Source organism: Oncorhynchus keta, chromosome 1, assembly GCF_023373465.1.
Source record: "Oncorhynchus keta strain PuntledgeMale-10-30-2019 chromosome 1, Oket_V2, whole genome shotgun sequence".
NCBI classification, from domain to species: domain Eukaryota; kingdom Metazoa; phylum Chordata; class Actinopteri; order Salmoniformes; family Salmonidae; genus Oncorhynchus; species Oncorhynchus keta.
Genome location: NC_068421.1, coordinates 10259623 through 10282122, shown reverse-complemented (window position 1 = coordinate 10282122; position 22500 = coordinate 10259623). Strand labels below are relative to the sequence as shown.

The following is a 22500-nucleotide window of genomic DNA, read 5'->3' as shown; positions in this document are numbered from 1 at the left end:
TTCTACGTATGGGTGGTCCCGGGGATCGAACCCACTACCCTGGCGTTACAAGCGCCATGCTCTACCAACTGAGCTACAGAAGGACCACACCATTTTGGTTTATATATCGTGTAAAACAAATAACATTTTGGACAAACAAAGTGACAGTTTAGAATAATGGACGTGGTTCAAATGTCTGTCTGTCTGTCTGTCTGTCTGTCTGTCTGTCTGTCTGTCTGTCTGTCAAAAAATAAGAATTCTGATTGAAATGCAAAGGGAGAAATTTAATTGAAAAGTACATTTTCAATTCCACCCCCCCCCCAAAAAAAATATATATATATATATTGTGATTGGCGTGACTGTATTCAGTGGAAAGAGGTGACCTGGGTGATCCGGTGAAGAGCCTGTGAGCTGGATATGAACAGCCCTCTGTAGTCCCTTGAAGCTGGTTGTTCTGTACGATCGGTGTAGCAGTGAACTGGGGAACATCGACTATGTCCCAGAATAGTGCTCTAACAGTCAGGTGGGAAATGAGGTGATGAGGGGGAAGAGGACACAAGCCCAACTCTCACCCTCCACCAGCCTCAGGGCAAGGCTAGTGTCAGGACTACAGTATCACCAGACTTGACAAGTCTTGTCAGGCACCATGTAGCTGTTCTTGGGACAGTTGAAGGCCTTGGCAAACTCTGGGAAGTTCTGGAGGGACCCCAGAACCCTGAACAGGAAAAGGTCATTATTGGCAAGAACGACGAGGCAATCACCACAACTGGTGTCCCAGGTCTAAATCCGACACTCATTAAAATGAAATAAGGAAAACCAGAGACACTGAGGAACACAAACCATTAATATAGACAGAGGTGGGGTGAGGGGAAGAGGAAGTGGCCCTGAGTTAATATGGACAGAGATGGAGTGAGGGGAAGAGGAAGTGGCCCTGAGTTAATATGGACAGAGATGGGGTGAGGGGAAGAGGAAGTGGCCCTGAGTTAATATGGACAGAGATGGGGTGAGGGGAAGAGGAAGTGGCCCTGGGTTAATATGGACAGAGATGGGGTGAGGGGAAGAGGAAGTGGCCCTGAGTTAATATGGACAGAGATGGGGTGAGGGGAAGAGGAAGTGGCCCTGAGTTAATATGGACAGAGATGGAGTGAGGGGAAGAGGAAGTGGCCCTGAGTTAATATGGACAGAGATGGAGTGAGGGGAAGAGGAAGTGGCCCTGAGTTAATATGGACAGAGATGGAGTGAGGGGAAGAGGAAGTGGCCCTGAGTTAATATGGACAGAGATGGAGTGAGGGGAAGAGGAAGTGGCCCTGAGTTAATATGGACAGAGATGGGGTGAGGGGAAGAGGAAGTGGCCCTGGGTTAATATGGACAGAGATGGAGTGAGGGGAAGAGGAAGTGGCCCTGAGTTAATATGGACAGAGATGGGGTGAGGGGAAGAGGAAGTGGCCCTGGGTTAATATGGACAGAGATGGGGTGAGGGGAAGAGGAAGTGGCCCTGGGTTAATATGGACAGAGATGGGGTGAGGGGAAGAGGAAGTGGCCCTGAGTTAATATGGACAGAGATGGAGTGAGGGGAAGAGGAAGTGGCCCTGAGTTAATATGGACAGAGATGGGGTGAGGGGAAGAGGAAGTGGCCCTGAGTTAATATGGACAGAGATGGGGTGAGGGGAAGAGGAAGTGGCCCTGAGTTAATATGGACAGAGATGGAGTGAGGGGAAGAGGAAGTGGCCCTGAGTTAATATGGACAGAGATGGGGTGAGGGGAAGAGGAAGTGGCCCTGAGTTAATATGGACAGAGATGGAGTGAGGGGAAGAGGAAGTGGCCCTGAGTTAATATGGACAGAGATGGGGTGAGGGGAAGAGGAAGTGGCCCTGAGTTAATATGGACAGAGATGGGGTGAGGGGAAGAGGAAGTGGCATTGATTGATACAGGAGAGGAATGGAATGAGGGGTGAGAGATCGTACCTGAACTTCCCTGGACTGTGTACATCTACTTTGATGGAGTTGACAGCTTGTTCTGGTCGATGTGTTCCACACCACACCTGGAGGAGGAAGAGATGGGAGTGAGATAGGCTGTGACATCCACCCATCCATTCTTCCAACCAACCATCCATTCAATCATTCACCCACCCATTCATCCACCCATCCATTCATCCACCAATCCATTAATTCACCCACCAATGCATTCATCCACCCACCCATCCCATCCATCCATCCATCCATTCATTCACCCATCCATTCATCCAGTCTGACCTGGGCGAAGTTGACAAAGAAGAGTTGTTGATGGTTGAGGTTTATTCCAGGCAGGAGAGGCTCATTCCCATTCTTCTCCACATAGTTCAGGTATGCCTGAAATCATCACAACACCACTTCAAATCTCTCTGGCCTGAAATCATCACAACACCACTTCAAACCTCACTGGCCTGAAATCATCACAACACCACTTCAAACCTCTCTGGCCTGAAATCATCACAACACCACTTCAAACCTCACTGGCCTAAAATCATCACAACACCATTTCAAACCTCACTGGCCTGAAATCATCACAACACCACTTCAAACCTCACTGGCCTGAAATCATCACAACACCACTTCAAACCTCACTGGCCTAAAATCATCACAACACCATTTCAAACCTCACTGGCCTGAAATCATCACAACACCACTTCAAATCTCTCTGGCCTGAAATCATCACAACACCACTTCAAACCTCACTGGCCTGAAATCATCACAACACCACTTCAAACCTCACTGGCCTGAAATCATCACAACACCACTTCAAACCTCTCTGGCCTGAAATCATCACAACACCACTTCAAACCTCACTGGCCTGAAATCATTACAACACCACTTCAAACCTCACTGGCCTGAAATCATTACAACACCACTTCAAACCTCACTGGCCTGAAATCATCACAACACCACTTCAAACCTCACTGGCCTGAAATCATTACAACACCACTTCAAACCTCACTGGCCTGAAATCATTACAACACCACTTCAAACCTCACTGGCCTGAAATCATCACAACACCACTTCAAACCTCACTGGCCTGAAATCATTACAACACCACTTCAAACCTCACTGGCCTGAAATCATTACAACACCACTTCAAACCTCACTGGCCTGAAATCATTACAACACCACTTCAAACCTCACTGGCCTGAAATCATTACAACACCACTTCAAACCTCACTGGCCTGAAATCATTACAACACCACTTCAAACCTCACTGGCCTGAAATCATCACAACACCACTTCAAACCTCTCTGGCCTGAAATCATCACAACACCACTTCAAACCTCACTGGCCTGAAATCATCACAACACCACTTCAAACCTCTCTGGCCTGAAATCATCACAACACCACTTCAAACCTCACTGGCCTGAAATCATTACAACACCACTTCAAACCTCACTGGCCTGAAATCATCACAACACCACTTCAAACCTCACTGGCCTGAAATCATTACAACACCACTTCAAACCTCACTGGCCTGAAATCATTACAACACCACTTCAAACCTCACTGGCCTGAAATCATTACAACACCACTTCAAACCTCTCTGGCCTGAAATCATTACAACACCACTTCAAACCTCACTGGCCTGAAATCATTACAACACCACTTCAAACCTCTCTGGCCTGAAATCATTACAACACCAGTCTTTAATACTTGACAATAGATCGATAGGTACTTGATTTCACACCAATCACATCAGATGATCTCAGACTCTCCTACCTTCTTAGAAAACGTATAAAGTAAACAAAGGGCTCTCAGAATCAGTGAAGAAGTGTTCTCCATTCCTCCGTCATCACTTCCCTCTGGACACTAACCCGAGACGCCTGGTTGGCCAATCACATTGCTCATTACTCACACCATGCTCCGAGAGCATGTCTAATGGTTCACCATGCTCCGAGAGCATGTCTAATGGTTCACCATGCCCCGAGAGCATGTCTAATGGTTCACCATGCCCCGAGAGCATGTCTAATGGTTCACCATGCTCCGAGAGCATGTCTAATGGTTCACCATGCTCCGAGAGCATGTCTAATGGTTCACCATGCTCCGAGAGCATGTCTAATGGTTCACCATGCTCCGAGAGCATGTCTAATGGTTCACCATGCTCCGAGAGCATGTCTAATGGTTCACCATGCTCCGAGCGCATGTCTAATGGTTCACCATGCTCCGAGAGCATGTCTAATGGTTCACCATGCTCCGAGAGCATGTCTAATGGTTCACCATGCTCCGAGAGCATGTCTAATGGTTCACCATGCTCCGAGAGCATGTCTAATGGTTCACCATGCTCCGAGAGCATGTCTAATGGTTTACCATGCTCCGAGAGCATGTCTAACGGTTCACCATGCTCCGAGCGCATGTCTAATGGTTCACCATGCTCCGAGAGCATGTCTAATGGTTCACCATGCTCCGAGAGCATGTCTAATGGTTTACCATGCTCCGAGAGCATGTCTAATGGTTCACCATGCCCCGAGAGCATGTCTAATGGTTCACCATGCCCCGAGAGCATGTCTAATGGTTCACCATGCCCCGAGAGCATGTCTAATGGTTCACCATGCTCCGAGAGCATGTCTAATGGTTCACCATGCTCAGATAGCATGTGTAATGGTTCACCATGCTCCGAGAGCATATCTAATGGTTCCATCAGAGAGCTGGCAGGAGGAGTAATTAGTAATATTACTGGCAGATGGCAATTACCCACAAGTCCTTCCGATCTCATTTCATCTCACAACATGTCACTCAGACGTATATAGCTAATCATCAAATGCTAAAGCAATGTAGATGCGAGGGAGCAATAGAGAAAATGGTGTAACAGATTACTGGAATCCATTTCTTGCCTGGGTTAAAGGACTCTGTCTTCATAATGTGGGTGCATCTTTTTTTAAGCTGGAAAATGTGTCTTTCTACAGTGGGCATTCGTACCTGGTAGGACTGACGGATGCCTCCATTGTCTGCGATGTTCTCGCCCAGAGTGTTATTCCCATTGAGCTGCTTACAGAAAACAAAAAGACAGATGAATACGGCCTGTAATTGAGTATTTCAGCAGTTTTCCATCCCAGGGAAACCATTTTCCATGCTGCGGGTAAATGAGCATAAAACAAAATGCTATTGTTCACGGCAACAAGTCAGGGGAGGACAGGAGATGAGCATACGTGAAGAAACAGAGTGGTATAAATGTGATCCCTGCACTCATTTACTGGAAAAGAAAGGAGAGAAGGGGAGGAGAGGAAAGGAATGGGGGGAGTGGAGGTGAGGTGAGGGATGGAGGGAGGAGAGGTGAGGTGAGGGGTGGAGGGGAGGGATGGAGTGGGGGAGGCGAGGGATGGAGGGGAGGAGAGGTGAGGTGAGGGGAGGGGAGGAGGCGGGGCGAGGCGAGGGGAGGAGGAGGTGAGGGATGGAGTGGGGGGAGGCGAGGATGGAGGGAGAGAGAGGTGAGGTGAGGGATGTAGGGGAGGCGAGGCGAGGGGAGGAGGGGAGGGGAGGGGAGGGCAGGTGAGGTGAGGGGAGGGAGGGAGGGATGGAGTGGGTGGAGGGGCGAGGATGGAGGGGAGGAGAGGTGAGGTGAGGGGAGGGGATGGAGGGGAGGCGAGGCGAGGGGAGGGAGGTGAGGTGAGGGGAGGGGAGGGATGGAGGGGAGGCGAGGCGGGCGAGGAGGGGAGGGATGGAGTGGGGGAGGCGAGGGGATGGAGGAGGAGGTGAGGTGAGGGGAGGGATGGAGGGGAGGCGAGGCAAGAGGAGGGCAGGTGAGGTGAGGGGAGGGATGGAGGGGAGTGGAGGCGAGGGGAGGGGAGGGTAAAACATACATTCAGCCCTTTGGCCAGGTCCCAGGAGAAGCTTCCATACTGGTCCACAATGCACTTGGACAGATTCACAAAGTTCTGGGTGGAGCTTGGCGTCCACCAGTCCTTCAGGTCACCATCTTTATCGTAGTTACGCCCTGGCAACCGGACAAACAAACTGTTACGGACAGCTGACCAGCTAGTCCACATGTCATGAAACGACACTTTGAATTGGACTGTCCATTCTAACAAAGGTAATTCCATGTGCAGAGTGTCTTACCGTTGTCATCAAACCCGTGTGTGATCTCATGTCCGATCACCATGCCGATACCGCCAAAGTTCAGAGACTTGGTCTGGCCCTTACTGAAGAACGGAGGCTGGAGGATCCCAGCTGGGAACACTGAGGAGGAGGAGGAAGAGGATGAAGAAAGGATCTCACATCTTTCACCTTCAGAGTGAAGGGAGAAGACAGTAGAGGTGATGGGAGAAGACAGTAGAATTGATGGGAGAAGACAGTAGAATTGATGGGAGAAGACAGTAGAGATGATTGGAGGGAACAGTAGAGGTGACAGTAGAGATGATTGGAGGTGACAGTAGAGATGATTGGAGGGAACAGTACAGGTGACAGTAGAGGTGATTGGAGGTGACAGTACAGGTGACAGTAGAGATGATTGGAGGTTACAGTACAGGTGACAGTAGAGATGATTGGAGGGAACAGTACAGGTGACAGTAGAGATGATTGGAGGTGACAGTAGAGATGATTGGAGGTGACAGTACAGGTGACAGTAGAGATGATTGGAGGTTACAGTAGAGATGATTGGAGGTGACAGTAGAGATGATTGGAGGTTACAGTACAGGTGACAGTAGAGATGATTGGAGGTGACAGTAGAGATGATTGGAGGTTACAGTACAGGTGACAGTAGAGATGATTGGAGGTTACAGTACAGGTGACAGTAGAGATGATTGGAGGTTACAGTACAGGTGACAGTAGAGATGATTGGAGGTGACAGTAGAGATGATTGGAGGTTACAGTACAGGTGACAGTAGAGATGATTGGAGGTTACAGTACAGGTGACAGTAGAGATGATTGGAGGGAACAGTACAGGTGACAGTAGAGATGATTGGAAGTGACAGTAGAGATGATTGGAGGTGACAGTACAGGTGACAGTAGAGATGATTGGAGGTTACAGTAAGGGTTACAGTAGAGATGATTGGAGGTGACAGTAGAGATGATTGGAGGTGACAGTACAGGTGACAGTAGAGATGATTGGAGGTGACAGTACAGGTGACCGTAGAGATGATTGGAGGTGACAGTACAGGTGATTGGAGGTTACAGTACAGGTGACAGTAGAGATGATTGGAGGTGACAGTAGAGATGATTGGAGGTTACAGTAAGGGTGACAGTAGAGATGATTGGAGGTGACCGTAGAGATGATTGGAGGTGACAGTAGAGGTGACAGCAGAGATGATTGGAGGTGACAGTAGAGATGATTGGAGGTGACAGTAGAGATGATTGGAGGTGACAGTACAGGTGACAGTAGAGATGATTGGAGGTTACAGTAGAGGTGATTGGAGGTTACAGTAGAGATGATTGGAGGTGACAGTAGAGATGATTGGAGGTGACAGTAGAGATGATTGGAGGTGACAGTAGAGATGATTGGAGGTGACAGTACAGGTGATTGGAGGTGACAGTACAGGTGACAGTAGAGATGATTGGAGGTGACAGTACAGGTGACAGTAGAGATGATTGGAGGTGACAGTACAGGTGATTGGAGGTTACAGTACAGGTGACAGTAGAGATGATTGGAGGTGACAGTAGAGATGATTGGAGGTTACAGTAGAGATGATTGGAGGTGACAGTACAGGTGACAGTAGAGATGATTGGAGGTTACAGTACAGGTGACAGTAGAGATGATTGGAGGTGACAGTACAGGTGATTGGAGGTGACAGTACAGGTGACAGTAGAGATGATTGGAGGTGACAGTAGAGATGATTGGAGGTTACAGTAGAGATGATTGGAGGTGACAGTACAGGTGACAGTAGAGATGATGGGAGGTCACAGTAGAGATGATTGGAGGTGACAGTACAGGTGACAGTAGAGATGATTGGAGGTTACAGTACAGGTGACAGTAGAGATGATTGCAGGTTACAGTACGGGTGACAGTAGAGATGATTGGAGGTGACAGAAGAGATGATTGGAGGTTACAGTAGAGATGATTGGAGGTGACAGTAGAGATGATTGGAGGTGACAGTACAGGTGACAGTAGAGATGATGGGAGGTCACAGTAGAGATGATTGGAGGTTACAGTACAGGTGACAGTAGAGATGATTGGAGGTGACAGTACAGGTGATTGGAGGTGACAGTACAGGTGACAGTAGAGATGATTGGAGGTGACAGTAGAGATGATTGGAGGTTACAGTAGAGATGATTGGAGGTGACAGTACAGGTGACAGTAGAGATGATGGGAGGTCACAGTAGAGATGATTGGATGTGACAGTACAGGTGACAGTAGAGATGATTGGAGGTTACAGTACAGGTGACAGTAGAGATGATTGGAGGTTACAGTACGGGTGACAGTAGAGATGATTGGAGGTGACAGAAGAGATGATTGGAGGTTACAGTAGAGATGATTGGAGGTGACAGTACAGGTGACAGTAGAGATGATGGGAGGTCACAGTAGAGATGATTGGAGGTGACAGTACAGGTGACAGTAGAGATGATTGGAGGTTACAGTACAGGTGACAGTAGAGATGATTGGAGATTACAGTACGGGTGACAGTAGAGATGATTGGAGGTGACAGAAGAGATGATTGGAGGTGACAGTAGAGATGATTGGAGGTGACAGTACAGGTGACAGTAGAGATCATTGGAGGTTACAGTAGAGATGATTGGAGGTTACAGTACAGGTGACAGTAGAGATGATTGGAGGTGACAGTAGAGGTGACAGTAGAGATGATTGGAGGTGACAGTACAGGTGACAGTAGAGATGATTGGAGGTTACAGTACAGGTGACAGTAGAGATGATTGGAGGTGACAGTACAGGTTAAAGTAGAGATGATTGGAGGTTACAGTACAGGTGACAGTAGAGATGATTGGAGGTGACAGTAGAGGTGACAGTAGAGATGATTGGAGGTTACAGTAGAGGTGATGGGAGGTGACAGTAGAGATGATGGGAGATGACAAAAGAGATGACGGTAGAGGAGATTGGAGTTGACAGTAGAGATGATTGGAGGTGACAGAAGAGATGACAGGAGAGGTGACAGAAGAGATGACAGTAGAGGTGATTGAAGGTGACAGTAGAGGTGATTGAAGGTGACAGTAGAGGTGATTGGAGATGACAGTAGAGGAGATTGGAGGTGACAGTAGAGACGACAGTAGAGGTGATAGGAGGAGACTGTAGAGGTGACAGTAGAGGTGATTGGAGGAGACTGCAGAGGTGACAGTAGAGGTGATTGAAGGTGACAGTAGAGGTGATTGGAGATGACAGTAGAGGAGATTGGAGGTGACAGTAGAGACGACAGTAGAGGTGATGGGAGGAGACTGTAGAGGTGACAGTAAAGGTGTCAGTAGAGGTGATTGGAGGAGACTGTAGGTGATTAGAGGAGACTGTAGAGGTGACAGTAGAGGTGATTGGAGGAGACTGTAGAGGTGACAGTAGAGGTGATTGGAGGAGAGTGTAGAGGTGACAGTAGAGGTGATTGAAGGAGACTGTAGGTGATTGGAGGAGACTGTAGGTGATTGGAGGAGACTGTAGAGGTGACAGTAGAGGTGATTGGAGGAGACTGTAGAGGTGATTGGAGGAGAGTGTAGAGGTTACAGTCGAGGTGATTGAAGGTTACAGTAGAGGTGATTGAAGGTTACAGTAGAGGTGATTGAAGGTTACAGTAGAGGTGATTGAAGGTTACAGTAGAGGTGATTGAAGGTTACAGTAGAGGTGATTGAAGGTTACAGTAGAGGTGATTGAAGGTTACAGTAGAGGTGATTGAAGGATACAGTAGAGGTGATTGAAGGATACAGTAGAGGTGATTGAAGGTTACAGTAGAGGTGATTGAAGGTTACAGTAGAGGTGATTGAAGGTTACAGTAGAGGTGATTGAAGGTTACAGTAGAGGTGATTGAAGGTTACAGTAGAGGTGATTGAAGGTTACAGTAGAGGTGATTGAAGGTTACAGTAGAGGTGATTGAAGGTTACAGTAGAGGTGATTGAAGGTTACAGTAGAGGTGATTGAAGGTTACAGTAGAGGTGATTGAAGGTTACAGTAGAGGTGATTGAAGGTTACAGTAGAGGTGACTGTTACCTATTTGGTTCTTGCTTGAGGAGTAGAAGGCGTTGACTACGGCTGCTCCTGTTACCCATCTAGGGATGAGGCACAAAGACGTTCCACAACAATATTGAATAGAGGAGTTCATAATTAATCAGAGGTTAATCACTACTGTAATATTAGTGCTGTGGCTGCTATTTTAGCCAGAGCGGACAATGGGTTTTGGAAAGGGAGGATCTTACTCTTCTTTGTTAACTTTGACCCGTAGCTTCCTCAGACGTTTCTTCTGTACGTAGTCCAGGTTCTGGAGGATGTTCTCAAAGTACTCCTCTGCACTGTAGCTCAACTAACACACACACACACACACACACACACACACACACACACACACACACACACACACACACACACACACACACACACACACACACACACACACACACACACACACACACACACACACACACACACACACACACACACACACACACACACACACACACACACACACACACACACACACACACACACACACACACACACACACACACACAGTGTCAATGGCAGATATCAGGTATGATAGTTTGAACCCTGTGTCCAGTGTATCACGAAAACTGACGAAATGCATGATTATGTTCCTTCACCTTTCAACACTCACATTTCTATACTCGTTGTTCAGGTAGGTGTCATTCTTGATGTTGTCGGAGTAGCCAATCCGCTCACGGATAGCTTGTGCCTACAGAACATTCGAAGAGTTTGAGGGGAGTAACAAGTGGTGTAAAGTACTTAAGTAAAAAATACTTTGGGATATCTGTACTTTACTTTCCTATTTATATTTTTTGACAACTTTAACTTTTACATCACTACATTCCTAAAGAAAATATTGTACTTTTTACTCCATACATTTTCCCTGACACCAAAAAGTACTTGTTACATTTTGACAAGAAAATGGTCTAATTCACACACTTATTAAGAGAACATCCCTGGTCATCCCTACTGCCTCTGATCTGGAGGTCTCACTAAACAGAGAACATCCCTGGTCCATCCCTACTGCCTCTGATCTGGAGGTCTCACTAAACAGAGAACATCCCTGGTCCATCCCTACTGCCTCTGATCTGGAGGACTCACTAAACAGAGAACATCCCTGGTCCATCCCTACTGCCTCTGATCTGGAGGTCTCACTAAACAGAGAACATCCCTGGTCCATCCCTACTGCCTCTGATCTGGAGGTCTCACTAAACAGAGAACATCCCTGGTCATCCCTACTGCCTCTGATCTGGAGGTCTCACTAAACAGAGAACATCCCTGGTCCATCCCTACTGCCTCTGATCTGGAGGTCTCACTAAACAGAGAACATCCCTGGTCCATCCCTACTGCCTCTGATCTGGAGGTCTCACTAAACAGAGAACATCCCTGGTCATCCCTACTGCCTCTGATCTGGAGGTCTCACTAAACAGAGAACATCCCTGGTCCATCCCTAACTGCCTCTGATCTGGAGGACTCACTAAACAGAGAACATCCCTGTTCATCCCTACTGCCTCTGATCTGGAGGACTCACTAAACAGAGAACATCCCTGGTTATCCCTACTGCCTCTGATCTGGAGGTCTCACTAAACAGAGAACATCCCTGGTCATCCCTACTGCCTTTGATCTGGAGGTCTCACTAAACAGAGAACATCCCTGGTCATCCCTACTGCCTCTGATCTGGAGGTCTCACTAAACAGAGAACATCCCTGGTCATCCCTACTGCCTCTGATCTGGAGGTCTCACTAAACAGAGAACATCCCTGGTCATCCCTACTAGCCTCTGATCTGGAGGACTCACTAAACAGAGAACATCCCTGGTCATCCCTACTGCCTCTGATCTGGAGGACTCACTAAACAGAGAACATCCCTGGTCCATCCCTACTGCCTTTGATCTGGAGGTCTCACTAAACAGAGAACATCCCTGGTCATCCCTACTGCCTCTGATCTGGAGGTCTCACTAAACAGAGAACATCCCTGGTCATCCCTACTGCCTCTGATCTGGCGGAAACACAAATGCTTCGTTTGTAAATTATGTCTGTGTGTTGGAGTGTCCCTGGCTATCTGTCCAAAAAAAATTCAATACAAGAAAATTGTGCCGTACAAGGAATTTGAAACGCCAGGGTAGTGGGTTCGATTCCCGGGACCACCCATACGTAGAATGTATGCACACATGACTGTAAGTCGCTTTGGATAAAAGCGACTGCTAAATGGCATATAAAAAATTAAAAAAAATTAAAAATAAATAAAACAGGGACAGGTAAAACAGGGACAGGTAAAACAGGGACAGGTAAAACAGAGACAGGTAAAACAGGGACAGGTAAAACAGAGACAGGTAAAACAGGGACAGGTAAAACAGAGACAGGTAAAACAGAGACAGGTAAAACAGGGACAGGTAAAACAGGGACAGAGACAGGTAAAGCATGGACAGGGAAAACATGGACAGGTAAAACAGGGACAGAGACAGGTAAAACAGGGACAGGTAAAACAGAGACAGGTAAAACAGGGACAGGTAAAACAGGGACAGGTAAAACAGGGACAGGTAAAACAGGGACAGGTAAAACAGAGACAGGTAAAACAGAGACAGGTAAAACAGAGACAGGTAAAACAGGGACAGGTAAAACAGGGACAGAGACAGGTAAAACAGGGACAGGTAAAACAGAGACAGGTAAAACAGGGACAGGTAAAACAGAGACAGGTAAAACAGAGACAGGTAAAACAGGGACAGGTAAAACAGGGACAGAGACAGGTAAAGCATGGACAGGGAAAACAATGACAGGTAAAACAGGGACAGAGACAGGTAAAACAGGGACAGGTAAAATAGGGACAGGTAAAACAGGGACAGGTAAAACAGGGACAGGTAAAACAGAGACAGGTAAAACAGAGACAGGTAAAACAGGGACAGGTAAAACAGGGACAGAGACAGGTAAAACAGGGACAGGTAAAACAGAGACAGGTAAAACAGGGACAGGTAAAACAGAGACAGGTAAAACAGAGACAGGTAAAACAGGGACAGGTAAAACAGGGACAGAGACAGGTAAAGCATGGACAGGGAAAACATGGACAGGTAAAACAGGGACAGAGACAGGTAAAACAGGGACAGGTAAAACAGAGACAGGTAAAACAGGGACAGGTAAAACAGAGACAGGTAAAACAGAGACAGGTAAAACAGGGACAGGTAAAACAGGGACAGAGACAGGTAAAGCATGGACAGGGAAAACATGGACAGGTAAAACAGGGACATAGACAGGTAAAACAGGGACAGGTAAAATAGAGACAGGTAAAACAGAGACAGGTAAAACAGGGACAGGTAAAACAGGGACAGGTAAAACAGGGACAGAGACAGGTAAAACAGGGACAGAGACAGGTAAAACAGAGAGAGAGACAGGTAAAACAGAGACAGGTAAAACAGAGACAGGTAAAACAGGGACAGGTACAACAGGGACAGAGACAGGTAAAACAGGGACAGAGACAGGTAAAACAGAGAGAGACAGGTAAAACAGAGACAGGTAAAACAGAGACAGGTAAAACAGAGACAGGTAAAACAGGGACATAGACAGGTAAAACAGAGAGAGAGACAGGTAAAACAGAGACAGGCAAAACAGGTAAAACAGAGACAGGTAAAACAGGTAAAACAGAGACAGGTAAAACAGGGACAGGTAAAACAGAGACAGGTAAAACAGAGACAGGTAAAACAGAGACAGGTAAAACAGGGACAGAGACAGGTAAAGCATGGACAGGTAAAACAGAGACAGGTAAAACAGAGACAGGTAAAACAGAGACAGGTAAAACAGGGACAGAGACAGGTAAAGCATGGACAGGTAAAACATGGCCAGGTAAAACAGGGACAGGTAAAACAGAGACAGGTAAAACAGAGACAGGTAAAACAGGGACAGGTAAAACAGAGACAGGTAAAACAGAGACAGGTAAAACAGAGACAGGTCAAACAGAGACAGAGACAGGTAAAACAGAGACAGAGACAGGTAAAACAGAGACAGGTAAAACAGGGACAGGTAAAACAGGGACAGAGACAGGTAAAGCATGGACAGGTAAAACAGGGACATAGACAGGTAAAACAGGGACAGGTAAAACAGGGACAGAGACAGGTAAAGCAGGGACAGGTAAAACAGAGACAGGTAAAACAGGGACAGGTAAAACAGAGACAGGTAAAACAGAGACAGGTAAAACAGGGACAGGTAAAACAGGGACAGAGACAGGTAAAGCGTGGACAGGTAAAACATGGACAGGTAAAACACGGACAGGTAAAACAGGGACAGGTCAAACAGAGACAGGTCAAACAGAGACAGGTCAAACAGGGACATAGACAGGTAAAACAGGGACAGGTAAAACAGGGACAGAGACAGGTAAAGCATGGACAGGGAAAACATGGACATGTAAAACAGGGACATAGACAGGTAAAACAGGGACAGGTAAAACAGAGACAGGTAAAACAGAGACAGGTAAAACAGGGACAGGTAAAACAGAGACAGGTAAAACAGAGACAGAGACAGGTAAAACAGAGACAGAGACAGGTAAAACAGAGACAGGTAAAACAGGGACAGGTAAAACAGGGACAGAGACAGGTAAAGCATGGACAGGGAAAACATGGACAGGTAAAACAGGGACAGAGACAGGTAAAACAGGGACAGGTAAAACAGAGACAGGTAAAACAGGGACAGGTAAAACAGGGACAGGTAAAACAGAGACAGGTAAAACAGAGACAGGTAAAACAGAGACAGGTAAAACAGGGACAGGTAAAACAGGGACAGAGACAGGTAAAACAGGGACAGGTAAAACAGAGACAGGTAAAACAGGGACAGGTAAAACAGAGACAGGTAAAACAGAGACAGGTAAAACAGGGACAGGTAAAACAGGGACAGAGACAGGTAAAGCATGGACAGGGAAAACATGGACAGGTAAAACAGGGACAGAGACAGGTAAAACAGGGACAGGTAAAACAGGGACAGGTAAAACAGGGACAGGTAAAACAGGGACAGGTAAAACAGGGACAGGTAAAACAGAGACAGGTAAAACAGAGACAGGTAAAACAGGGACAGGTAAAACAGGGACAGAGACAGGTAAAACAGGGACAGGTAAAACAGAGACAGGTAAAACAGGGACAGGTAAAACAGAGACAGGTAAAACAGAGACAGGTAAAACAGGGACAGGTAAAACAGGGACAGAGACAGGTAAAGCATGGACAGGGAAAACATGGACAGGTAAAACAGGGACAGAGACAGGTAAAACAGGGACAGGTAAAACAGAGACAGGTAAAACAGGGACAGGTAAAACAGAGACAGGTAAAACAGAGACAGGTAAAACAGGGACAGGTAAAACAGGGACAGAGACAGGTAAAGCATGGACAGGGAAAACATGGACAGGTAAAACAGGGACATAGACAGGTAAAACAGGGACAGGTAAAACAGAGACAGGTAAAACAGAGACAGGTAAAACAGAGACAGGTAAAACAGGGACAGGTAAAACAGGGACAGAGACAGGTAAAACAGGGACAGAGACAGGTAAAACAGAGAGAGAGACAGGTAAAACAGAGACAGGTAAAACAGAGACAGGTAAAACAGGGACAGGTACAACAGGGACAGAGACAGGTAAAACAGGGACAGAGACAGGTAAAACAGAGAGAGAGACAGGTAAAACAGAGACAGGTAAAACAGAGACAGGTAAAACAGAGACAGGTAAAACAGGGACATAGACAGGTAAAACAGAGAGAGAGACAGGTAAAACAGAGACAGGCAAAACAGGTAAAACAGAGACAGGTAAAACAGGTAAAACAGAGACAGGTAAAACAGGGACAGGTAAAACAGAGACAGGTAAAACAGAGACAGGTAAAACAGAGACAGGTAAAACAGGGACAGAGACAGGTAAAGCATGGACAGGTAAAACAGAGACAGGTAAAACAGAGACAGGTAAAACAGGGACAGAGACAGGTAAAGCATGGACAGGTAAAACATGGCCAGGTAAAACAGGGACAGGTAAAACAGAGACAGGTAAAACAGAGACAGGTAAAACAGGGACATAGACAGGTAAAACAGGGACAGGTAAAACAGGGACAGAGACAGGTAAAGCATGGACAGGTAAAACAGGGACATAGACAGGTAAAACAGGGACAGGTAAAACAGGGACAGAGACAGGTAAAACAGGGACAGGTAAAACAGAGACAGGTAAAACAGGGACAGGTAAAACAGAGACAGGTAAAACAGAGACAGGTAAAACAGGGACAGGTAAAACAGGGACAGAGACAGGTAAAGCGTGGACAGGTAAAACATGGACAGGTAAAACACGGACAGGTAAAACAGGGACAGGTCAAACAGAGACAGGTCAAACAGAGACAGGTCAAACAGGGACATAGACAGGTAAAACAGGGACAGGTAAAACAGGGACAGAGACAGGTAAAGCATGGACAGGAAAACATGGACATGTAAAACAGGGACATAGACAGGTAAAACAGGGACAGGTAAAACAGAGACAGGTAAAACAGAGACAGGTAAAACAGGGACAGGTAAAACAGAGACAGGTAAAACAGAGACAGAGACAGGTAAAACAGAGACAGAGACAGGTAAAACAGAGACAGGTAAAACAGAGACAGGTAAAACAGAGACAGAGACAGGTAAAACAGAGACAGGTAAAACAGGTCAGTCTGAGGTCAACAGGTAGATATCAAATGGCAGGTGAGTCTCACCTTCTCCTCAGCAGCCTTCTTGGTCTCTACATCCATCCATCTTAGGTGGTCTAAGTTACTGATGAATACCTCCCGTATCACAGAGATCATCTCTTCCATCTAACACACACACACACACACACACACACACACACACACACACACACACACACACACACACACACACACACACACACACACACACACACACACACACACACACACACACACACACACACACACACACACACTTTAAACAGACCAGTATGTACTGATAATGTCTCTATTGTGGATCTCAGCCCAGGTTCCTCTGGAACAATATGTGATAGGCATCTCTTCTTTCAGAGTGTTAAGGAAAACAATGCTTTAGAGTGAACTTAAAATGAGCTTAAAATAGCTGTGTATGTGTCAGAGGCCTGACAAAACGTTTCGTAGAAAATATGTGTTTGGATCACAATCTGTGTGAGCATAAACTCAATGGTATGAGACCCTATTGTGTCAGCCAATGGGTGACCTGAACAGGCTTATGGACACAAACTCTCCCCCCACCCCCTCGTGAACCTCACCAGTTCTTTGCTCTCCCCAGAGAAGGACTCCTCTACGTACAGTCTTCCGACAGCGTTGTCCATATTGTTGTTGACGTAGATGACACACTGCCGCCACACCGCCGCCTCCGACGTGGCACCGTACAGCGCCTGGAGGGGGCAGCAGGGCATGGCTCACACTGATGACATCACACACACCAGAGAAATAGTGAGATGTAGGAAGAGAAGACGGACTAGAGAGAAAGGCGGGAGGTGAGAGTGAAAGGACGAGGAGATGGCGTGTCTGTACCTTGCGGAAGGCTTTCCTGGTGTCCCTGTACTGTCTGCTCAAACCCACCACCATGTTCATGACAAAACGCCACACCATGTAGTTCTGCAGGACTCTGGAAACAACAACATGGAAACACTACACCAGCGACTACAGTTGATCTACAATGCACTAGAAATGAGAACGTTTGAATAACTTATAATGATGTGCTTTTCTCAGTGTTCTCAGTGTGCTTGGCTAGGATAGGGTTGAGTCAATGTTCTCAGTGTGCTTGGCTAGGATAGGGTTGAGTCAATGTTCTCAGTGTGCTTGGCTAGGATAGGGTTGAGTCAATGTTCTCAGTGTGCTTGGCTAGGATAGGGTTGAGTCAATGTTCTCAGTGTGCTTGGCTAGGATAGGGTTGAGTCAATGTTCTCAGTGTGCTTGGCTAGGATAGGGTTGAGTCAATGTTCTCAGTGTGCTTGGCTAGGATAGGGTTGAGTCAATGTTCTCAGTGTGCTTGGCAAGGATAGGGTTGAGTCAATGTTCTCAGTGTGCTTGGCTAGGATAGGGTTGAGTCAATGTTCTCAGTGTGCTTGGCTAGGATAGGGTTGAGTCAATGTTCTCAGTGTGCTTGGCTAGGATAGGGTTGAGTCAATGTTCTCAGTGTGCTTGGCTAGGATAGGGTTGAGTCAGTGTTCTCAGTGTACTTGGCTAGGATAGGGTTGAGTCAATGTTCTCAGTGTGCTTGGCTAGGATAGGGTTGAGTCAATGTTCTCAGTGTGCTTGGCTAGGATAGGGTTGAGTCAATGTTCTCAGTGTACTTGGCTAGGATAGGGTTGAGTCAATGTTCTCGGTGTGCTTGGCTAGGATAGGGTTGAGTCAATGATCTGAGTGTGCTTGGCTAGGATAGGGTTGAGTCAGTGTTCTCAGTGTGCTTGGCTAGGATAGGGTTGAGTCAATGTTCTCTGTGTGCTTGGCTAGGATGGGGTTGAGTCAATGATCTGAGTGTGCTTGGCTAGGATAGGGTTGAGTCAGTGTTCTCAGTGTGCTTGGCTAGGATAGGGTTGAGTCAATGTTCTCAGTGTGCTTGGCTAGGATAGGGTTGAGTCAATGTTCTCAGTGTACTTGGCTAGGATAGGGTTGAGTCAATGTTCTCAGTGTGCTTGGCAAGGATAGGGTTGAGTCAATGTTCTCAGTGTACTTGGCTAGGATAGGGTTGAGTCAATGTTCTCGGTGTACTTGGCTAGGATAGGGTTGAGGCAATGTTCTCAGTGTGCTTGGCTAGAATAGGGTTGAGTCAATGTTCTCAGTGTGCTTGGCGCAATAGGCTGGATAGGGTTGAGTCAATGTTCTCAGTGTGCTTGGCTAGGATAGTGTTGAGTCAATGTTCTCAGTGTGCTTGGCTAGGATTGGGTTGAGTCAATGTTCTCAGTGTGCTTGGCTAGGATAGGGTTGAGTCAATGTTCTCAGTGTACTTGGCTAGGATAGGGTTGAGTCAATGTTCTCATTGTACTTGGCTAGGATAGTGTTGAGTCAATGTTCTCAGTGTGCTTGGCTAGGATAGGGTTGAGTCAATGTTCTCAGTGTGCTTGGCTAGAATAGGGTTGAGTCAATGTTCTCAGTGTGCTTGGCTAGGATAGGGTTGAGTCAATGTTCTCAGTGTGCTTGGCTAGGATAGGGTTGAGTCAATGTTCTCAGTGCACTTGGTTATGATAGAGTTGAGCCAATTTTCTCAGTGCACTTGGCTAGGATAGGGTTGAGTCAATGTTCTCTGTGTGCTTGACTTGGATATGGTTGGGTCAATGTTCTCAGTGTGCTTGGCTAGGATAGGGTTGAGTCAATGTTCTCAGTGTACTTGGCTAGGATAGGGTTGAGTCAATGTTCTCAGTGTGCTTGGCTAGGATTGGGTTGAGTCAATGTTCTCAGTGTGCTTGGCTAGGATAGGGCTGAGTCAATGTTCTCAGTGTGCTTGGCTAGGATAGGGTTGAGTCAATGTTCTCACCTCTTAGTGTTCTTGGCTAGGATAGGGTTGAGTCAATGTTCTCACCTCTCAGTGTTCTTGGCTAGGATAGGGTTGAGTCAATGTTCTCACCTCTTAGTGTTCTTGGCTAGGATAGGGTTGAGTCAATGTTCTCACCTCTTAGTGTTCTTGGCTAGGATAGGGTTGAGTCAATGTTCTCAGTGTGCTTGGCTAGGATATGGTTGAGTCAATGTTCTCAGTGTTCTTGGCTAGGATAGGGTTGAGTCAATGTTCTCACCTCTTAGTGTTCTTGGCTAGGATAGGGTTGAGTCAATGTTCTCAGTGTTCTTGGCTAGGATAGGGTTGAGTCAATGTTCTCACCTCTTATTGTTCTTGGCTAGGATAGGTTTGAGTCAATGTTCTCAGTGTTCTTGGCTAGGATAGGGTTGAGTCAATGTTCTCACCTCTTAGTGTTCTTGGCTAGGACAGGGTTGAATCAATGTTCTCACCTCTTAGTGTTCTTGGCTAGGATAGGGTTGAGTCAATGTTCTCACCTCTTAGTGCTCTTGGCTAGGATAGGGTTGAGTCAATGTTCTCACCTCTTAGTGTTCTTGGCTAGGATAGGGTTGAGTCAATGTTCTCAGTGTACGTGGCTAGGATAGGGTTGAGTCAATGTCCTCACCTCTTAGTGTTATTGGCTAGGATAGGGTTGAGTCAATGTTCTCACCTCTTAGTGCTCTTGGCTAGGATAGGGTTGAGTCAATGTTCTCACCTCTTAGTGTTCCTGGCTAGGATAGGGTTGAGTCAATGTTCTCACCTCATATTGTTCTTGGCTTGGACAGGGTTGAGTCAATGTTCTCACCTCTTAGTGTTCTTGGCAAGGATAGGGTTGAGTCAATGTTCTCACCTCTTAGTGTTCTTGGCGAGGATAGGGTTGAGTCAATGTTCTCACCTCTTAGTGTTCTTGGCTAGGATAGGGTTGAGCCGTCTGAAGTAGTTAGGTGCGTAGTTAATAACATTCTCTGTGTCAGGCACAGTGATGCCGACCGTCCCCATGATCTTCGGGTTTATCATCAACACCTGAGAGGAGGGGTTTATCATCGACACCTGAGAGGAGGGGTTTATCATCACACCTGAGAGGAGGGGTTTATCATCAACACCTGAGAGGAGGGGTTTATCATCAACACCTGAGAGGAGGGGTTTATCATCGACACCTGAGAGGAGGGGTTTATCATCACACCTGAGAGGAGGGGTTTCATCATCGACACCTGAGAGGAGGGGTTTATCATCACACCTGAGAGGAGGGGTTTATCATCAACACCTGAGAGGAGGGGTTTATCATCAACATCACTGAGAGGAGGGGTTTATCATCACCTGAGAGGAGGGGTTTATCATCACCTGAGAGGAGGGGTTTATCATCACCTGACACATCTGAGAGGAGGGTTTATCATCACACCTGAGAGGAGGGTTTTATCATCACTCTGAGAGGAGGGGTTTATCATCACCACCTGAGAGGAGGGGTTTATCATCATCACCTGAGAGGAGGGGTTTATCATCATCACCTGAGAGGAGGGGTTTATCATCATCACCTGAGAGGAGGGGTTTATCATCACCTGAGAGGAGGGGTTTATCATCATCACCTGAGAGGAGGGGTTTATCATCATCACCTGAGAGGAGGGGTTTATCATCACACTGAGAGGAGGGGTTTATCATCAGCTGCCAGGAGGGGTTTATCATCACCTGAGAGGAGGGAGAGGAGGGGTTTATCATCACCTGAGAGGAGGGGTTTATCATCACCTGACAGGAGGGGTTTATCATCACCTGACAGGAGGGGTTTATCATCACTAGCTGAGAGGAGGGGTTTATCATCACCTGCCAGGAGGGGTTTATCATCACCTGAGAGGAGGGGTTTATCATCACCTGACAGGAGGGGTTTATCATCACCTGACAGGAGGGGTTTATCATCACCTGCCAGGAGGGGTTTATCATCACCTGCCAGGAGGGGTTTATCATCACCTGAGAGGAGGGGTTTATCATCACCATCTGAGGAGGGGTTTATCACCTGAGAGGAGGGGTTTGTCATCACCATCACCTGAGAGGGGTTTATCATCACCATCTGAGGGGGGGTTTATCATCATCATCTGAGAGGAGGGGTTTTCATCACCTGAGAGGGGGTTTATCATCACCTGGAGGAGGGGTTTATCATCACCTGAGAGGAGGGTTTATCATCACCTGAGAGGAGGGGTTTATCATCACCTGAGAGGAGGGGGGTTTATCATCACCTGAGAGGAGGGGTTTATCATCACCTGAGAGGAGGGGTTTATCATCACCTGAGAGGAGGGGTTTATCATCACCTGAGAGGAGGGGTTTATCATCACCTGAGAGGAGGGGTTTATCATCACCATCTGAGAGGAGGGGTTTATCATCACCTGAGAGGAGGGGTTTTCATCATCACCTGAGAGGAGGGGTTTATCATCATCACCTGAGAGGAGGGGTTTATCATCACCATCTGAGAGGAGGGGTTTATCATCACCTGAGAGGAGGGGTTTATCATCACCTGAGAGGAGGGGTTTATCATCACCTGAGAGGAGGGGTTTATCATCACCTGAGAGGAGGGGTTTATCATCACCATGAGAGGAGGGGTTTATCATCACCTGAGAGGAGGGGTTTATCATCACCATCTGAGAGGAGGGGTTTATCATCACCTGAGAGGAGGGGTTTATCATCACCATCTGAGAGGAGGGGTTTATCATCACCTGAGAGGAGGGGTTTATCATCACCTGAGAGGAGGGGTTTATCATCACCTGAGAGGAGGGGTTTATCATCACCATCTGAGAGGAGGGGTTTATCATCACCTGAGAGGAGGGGTTTATCATCACCATCTGAGAGGAGGGGTTTATCATCACCTGAGAGGAGGGGTTTATCATCACCTGAGAGGAGGGGTTTATCATCACCTGAGAGGAGGGGTTTATCATCACCTGAGAGGAGGGTTTATCATCACCATCTGAGAG

The 22500-nt window shown here is 46.9% G+C and overlaps 1 protein-coding gene across 1 annotated transcript in view; it reads right to left on the bottom strand.

Annotated features, from left to right (window-relative positions):
• Positions 1-22500, bottom strand: part of LOC118382731 (neprilysin-like) — a 109966-nt gene that overhangs the window by 213 nt on the left and 87253 nt on the right. The window contains exons 11-23 of the mRNA XM_052496842.1: positions 20442-20548; positions 17569-17662; positions 17301-17429; positions 16756-16854; positions 10694-10771; positions 10278-10381; positions 10072-10130; positions 6054-6173; positions 5798-5931; positions 4917-4982; positions 2232-2327; positions 1944-2020; positions 1-694 (exon numbers count right to left, since the gene is read on the bottom strand). The exon at positions 1-694 is cut by the window's left edge and continues 213 nt beyond it. Coding sequence (XP_052352802.1) covers positions 595-694; positions 1944-2020; positions 2232-2327; positions 4917-4982; positions 5798-5931; positions 6054-6173; positions 10072-10130; positions 10278-10381; positions 10694-10771; positions 16756-16854; positions 17301-17429; positions 17569-17662; positions 20442-20548 — 1263 coding nt within the window. The 3' untranslated portion in view covers positions 1-594. The remainder of the gene's footprint in view (positions 695-1943; positions 2021-2231; positions 2328-4916; positions 4983-5797; positions 5932-6053; positions 6174-10071; positions 10131-10277; positions 10382-10693; positions 10772-16755; positions 16855-17300; positions 17430-17568; positions 17663-20441; positions 20549-22500) is intronic.